Raw genomic sequence first — 6000 nt, 5'->3', positions numbered from 1 at the left:
ACACACGGACAGAATATCTACATACACACACAGACAGTATATCTACATACACACACAGACAGTATATCTACATACACACACGGACAGAATATCTACATACACACACAGACAGTATATCTACATACACACACGTACAGTATATCTACACACACACACGTACAGTATATCGACATACACACACGTACAGTATATCTACAGACACACACGGACAGTATATCTACAGACACACACGGACAGTATATCTACATACACACACGGACAGTTTATCTACATACACACACGTACAGTACATCTACACACACACGTACAGTACATCTACATACACACACGTACAGTATATCTACATACACACACGTACAGTACATCTACATACACACACGTACAGTACATCTACATACACACACAGACAGTACATCTACACACACACGTACAGTATATCTACAGACACACACGTACAGTACATCTACATACACACACAGACAGTACATCTACATACACACACAGACAGTACATCTACAGACACACACGGACAGTTTATCTACATACACACACAGACAGTACATCGACATACACACACGTACAGTATATCTACACACACACACGGACAGTATATCTACAGACACACGTACAGTACATCTACATACACACACGTACAGTACATCTACATACACACTCGTACAGTATATCTACATACACACACGGACAGTATATCTACATACACACACGGACAGTACATCGACATACACACACGGACAGTATATCTACAGAACTCTACAAATGGAACTGAAGGATTTCGGTGCACAATCTATAAATAAATCCACGTAAAATAAGCATACACAAGTCAAAATTCATGCAAGTGAATGGGGTTTCTGAAAAGCCATTCATGTACAATGGATAATGTCATCAGAAATTTCAGCTTCGCAGTTCTTATCCAGAGTCTCCGTTCACATTTCCTTATGGTGTCACGTTGGTTGTTTAAGCCAGTAAAGCTCTTGAAAGCAAACGTCAAATGTTCCCAGAGGACCCATACACCAAGAGTGCACCAAAATGGTGTCTTTTGGCATAAGCTGGGTCGGTTATGCATCTTCATTCCCTTCTATTTTACTGTCTACTGACTTTCTTATTTAAAATTTTTGCCAAAGTTTGGGTTTGCTCATTTAATTAGAAGATGGGTGTAACAAATCACTAAACTTTTCAAGAGGGCAATTTTTTGTTTTTGCGCTTTTATTCTTTTTCCTATCTTTTTAACTTTTTTTTTACTTTTTTTTGTCTACTTAAGAGATTTGAAGCTAACACACAAGACCTAAAATGAAAATGTGCGTGAGAGGTTGTGAAGGAGTTAAAGTTGACAGTCCCGATTGGTGGGATGGTTGAGTTGTGGTGTCGAACTGCTTGCACTCCAATGCTGCTGGTAGAAGCAGCTTTACTTCTGCAGCATGGGAGGAGCACAGGGAGCACTTAGGCTGGTTGGATCCAGTGATCTTCAGGGCAGCACTTACAAGCTCTATAGCAAATTGCTTGCAAGCGCTGCCTTCCTTAACTACGAAGCCGACATCAGCTGATAGATTGCCGAGTTAAAGCCAAATATATGGGCACGCGTTAACCACTGGAAACTATGGATGATGGTCGGTTAGTAGATTTTTTTAATTTTATATAAATACCAGGTAAGCTGGATGATTGACTTACTTTGGGTGTCTGATATCTGGAAGAGATCTGTTCAGTGAGATTTTATCACTGACGTAGATATTGAATCCATTCTCACGGTAGGCTTGTTCCACGCGATCTGCATCTGCCATTGGGAAAGGTTTCCCCTGTTCACCATTTCCTAAGGAGGGTTTATATTCGTTATAAAGCAACGCACAAAATAAACATAAAGCAAATAAAATCCTGAGAATCGCACACATCTACATAACGCACGGGCCGAGGACCAATGCGGCCACATGGAACTGACATCACAAGGTCAATTTGCTGTTCCCTTGCACTTACTAGGCAATGCCGAAGTGTGAAAAAACCCACCCCCAGTGACAAGGGAAATAGTAACGCCCAGTTGTCAATTTATTCCTACAGTTCCAGGAGGAGTAACAGAAGAACGGCATGGAAAAGATAAAATAAATTGCAAGCATTTCCGAAAATAGATTTTTAGAAGAATGCCTTAACGTCTATAAAAACTGATTTTATGTGTGTCATGAAAAGTAATAGCACACATCCCGCTTGATTGCAAAATTAGAATGTGTAATACAAAAATAAAAGCGACACTTTTCCATACCAAAATGGGTGCAAAACCTCCGAGGTACTCACCAAAAAGCCTCGTAATATATATATATATACATACATATACACACATATATGTATAAACAAACACATATATATATATATATATATATATATATATATATATATATATATATATACACATACACGCACACACACATTCACACACACATTATATTTATACACACACACATCTGTATATATAAGAGGCATCGTGATTAATCGCTAATCCCGCCCCCTGCACAGTAGCTCCGCCCCCCACATCACCACACATAATCCCGCCCCCACATTACCACACATAATCCCGCCTCCCCACCACATTACCACACACAATCCCGCCCCCCCACATTACCACACATAATCCCCCCACATTACCACACACAATCCCGCCCCCCACATTACTACACATAATCCCGCCCCCCCACCACATTACCACACATAATCCCGCCCCCCCACCACATTACCACACATAATCCCCCCACCACATTACCACACATAATCCCCCCACCACATTACCACACATAATCCTGCCCCCCACCACATTACCACACATAATCCTGCCCCCCACCACATTACCACACATAATCCCGCCCCCCACATTACCACACATAATCCTGCCCCCCACCACATTACCACACATAATCCCACCCCCCCATTACCACACATAATCCCGCCCCCCACATTACCACACGAGGCTCCGTCCCCACACATTACCACACGAGGCTCCATCCCCACACATTACCACACGAGGCTCCGTCCCCACACATTACCACACGAGGCTCAATCCCCACACATTACCACACGAGGCTCCGTCCCCACACATTACCACACGAGGCTCCGTCCCCACACATTACCACATGAGGCTCCGTCCCCACACATTACCACACGAGGCTCCGTCCCCACACATTACCACACGAGGCTCAGTCCCCACACATTACCACACAAATCCAGTTTGCTTTTGATTTTACACTGTGAATAAAATGTATTAGTATTATTCTGATTTTTAATTATTATTATTAACTTCATTTTAAGTTAATTTACCACCTGCGTAAGCGCTATTGAATATTGTCATTATTTACTTTAGTTTAATTACTAGCAGCGTTAATTAGATAGCAATGAGCATGCCGAGCGTTAGCTGGCTGGAAACAGCTAGTAATATATATATATATATATATATATATATATATATATATATATATATATATATATATATATATATATATATATATATATATATATATATATATATATATATGCCTTACGAAAGTATTCAGCTCCCTGGAACTTTTCAACCTTTTCCCACATATCACGCTTCAAACAAAGATGCCAAATGTAAATTTTTAGTGAAGAATCAACAACAAGTGGAACACAATTGTTAAGTTGAACGAAATGTATTGGTTATCATAAATTTTTGTGGAAATTCAAAAACTTCCAGTGCATCAAACTCACTCCAGAAGTTCATTGTGGATCTCTGAATGATCCAATGTTGTACTAAATGCCTAATGATGATAAATATAATCCACCTGTGTGTAATCAAGTCTCCGTATAAATTCACCTGCTCTGTGATAGTCTCAGGCTTCTGTGTGAAGCACAGAGAGCATCATGAAGACCAAGGAACACAACAGGCAGGTCCGTGATACTGTTGTGGAGAAGTTTAAAGCCGGATTTGGATACAAAATGATTTCCAAAACTTTAAACATCCCAAGGAGCACTGTGCAAGCGATCATATTGAAATGGAAAGAGTATCATTCCACTGCAAATCTACCAAGACCCGGCCGTCCCTCTAAACTTTCATCTCAAACAAGGAAAAGACTGATCAGAGATGCAGCCAAGAGGCCCATGATCACTCTGGACGAACTGCAGAGATCTACAGCTGAGGTGGGACAGTCTGTCCATAGGACAACAATCAGTCGTACTCTGCACAAATCTGGCCTTTATGGAAGAGTAGCAAGAAGAAAGCCATTTCTCAAAGATATCCATAAAAAGTGTCGTTTAAAGTTTGCAACAAGCCACCTGGGAGACACACCAAACATGTGGAAGATGGTGCTCTGGTCAGATGAAACCAAAATCAAACTTTTTGGCAACAAAGCCAAATGATATGTTTGGAGTAAAGGCAACACAGCTCATCACCCTGAATGCACTATCCCCTCTGTCAAACATGGTGGTGGCAGCATCATGGTTTGGGCCTGCTTTTCTTCAGCAGGGACAAGGAAGATGGTTAAAATTGATGGGAAGAGGGATGGAGCCAAATACAGGACCATTCTTGAAGAAAACCTGTTGGAGTCGGCAAAAGACCTGAGACTGGGACGGAGATTTGTCTTCCAACAAGACAATGATCCCAAACATAAAGCAAAATCTACAATGGAATGGTTCACAAATAAATGTATCCAGGTGTTAGAATGGCCAAGTCAGAGTCCAGACCTCAATCCAATCGAGAATCTGTGGAAAGAGCTGAAAACTGCTGTTCACAAACGATCTCCATCAAACCTCACTGAGCTCGAGCTGTTTGCCAAGGAAGAATGGGCAAGAATTTCAGTCTCTCTATATCTATATACACTGCTCAAAAAAAGAAAGGGAACACGAAAATCCCACATCCTAGATATCACTGAATGAAATATTCCAGTTGTAAATCTTTATTCATTACATAGTGGAATGTGTTGAGAACAATAAAACCTAAAAATGATCAACTTAAGTCACAACTAATATCCCATGTAGGTCTGGAGTTGGAATGATGCTCAAAATCAAAGTGGAAAATGAATTTACAGGCAGATCCAACATCAGTGCAAATGCCTTAAGACAGGGAAATGATGCTCAGTAGTGTGTGGCCTCCACGTGCCTGTATGACCCCCCTACAATGCCTGGGTATGCTCCTGATGAGGTGGCAGATAGTCTCCTGAGGGATCTCCTCCCAGACCTGGACTAAAGTATCCGCCAACTCCTGGACAGTCTGTGGTGCAACGTGACGTTGGTGGATGGAGCAAGACATGATGTCCCAGATGTGCTCGGATTCAGGACTGGGGAACGGGCGGGCCAGTCCATAGCTTCAATGCCTTCATCTTGCAGGAACTGCTGACACACTCCAGAGACATGAGGTCTGGCATTGTCTGGCATTAGGAGGAACCCAGGGCCAACCGCACCAGCATATGGTCTCACAAAGGGGCTGAGGATCTCATCTCGGTACTTAATGGTGGTCAGGCAACCTCTAGCCCTCCAAAGAAATGCCACCCCACACCATTACTGACCCACTGCCAAACCGGTCATGCTGAAGGATGTTGCAGGCAGATCGCTCTCCACGGCGTCTCCAGACTCTCGTCACGTCTGTCACATGTGCTCAGTGTGAACCTGCTTTCATCTGGGAAGAGCACAGGGCACCAGTGGCGAATTTGCCAATCCTGGTGTTCTGTGGCAAATGCCAAGCGTCCTGCAAGGTATTGGGCTGTGAGCACAACCCCCATCTGTGGATGTCGGGCACTCAGACCATCCTCATGGAGTCAGTTTCTAACCGTTTGTGCAGACACATGCACATTTGTAACCTGCTGGAGGTAATTTTGCAGGGCTCTGGCAGTGCTCCTCCTGTTCCTCCTTGCACAAAGTGGAGGTAGCGGTCCTGCTGCTGGGTTGTTGCCCTCCTACGGCCCCCTCCACGTCTCCTGGTGTACTGGCCTGTCTCCTGGTAGCGCCTCTAGTCTCTGGACACTACGCTGACAGACAAAGCAAACCTCCTTGCTA

At 43.0% G+C, this 6000-nt stretch overlaps 1 protein-coding gene across 1 annotated transcript in view; it reads right to left on the bottom strand.

Annotated features, from left to right (window-relative positions):
• Window positions 1-6000, bottom strand: part of GALNT10 (polypeptide N-acetylgalactosaminyltransferase 10) — a 125604-nt gene that overhangs the window by 39921 nt on the left and 79683 nt on the right. The window contains exon 3 of the mRNA XM_077266397.1: window positions 1687-1825. Coding sequence (XP_077122512.1) covers window positions 1687-1825 — 139 coding nt within the window. The remainder of the gene's footprint in view (window positions 1-1686; window positions 1826-6000) is intronic.

The sequence above is a fragment of the Ranitomeya variabilis genome, chromosome 5 (assembly GCF_051348905.1).
Source record: "Ranitomeya variabilis isolate aRanVar5 chromosome 5, aRanVar5.hap1, whole genome shotgun sequence".
Classification (NCBI taxonomy): Eukaryota; Metazoa; Chordata; class Amphibia; order Anura; family Dendrobatidae; genus Ranitomeya; species Ranitomeya variabilis.
This window is presented reverse-complemented; position numbering and strand designations above follow the sequence as displayed.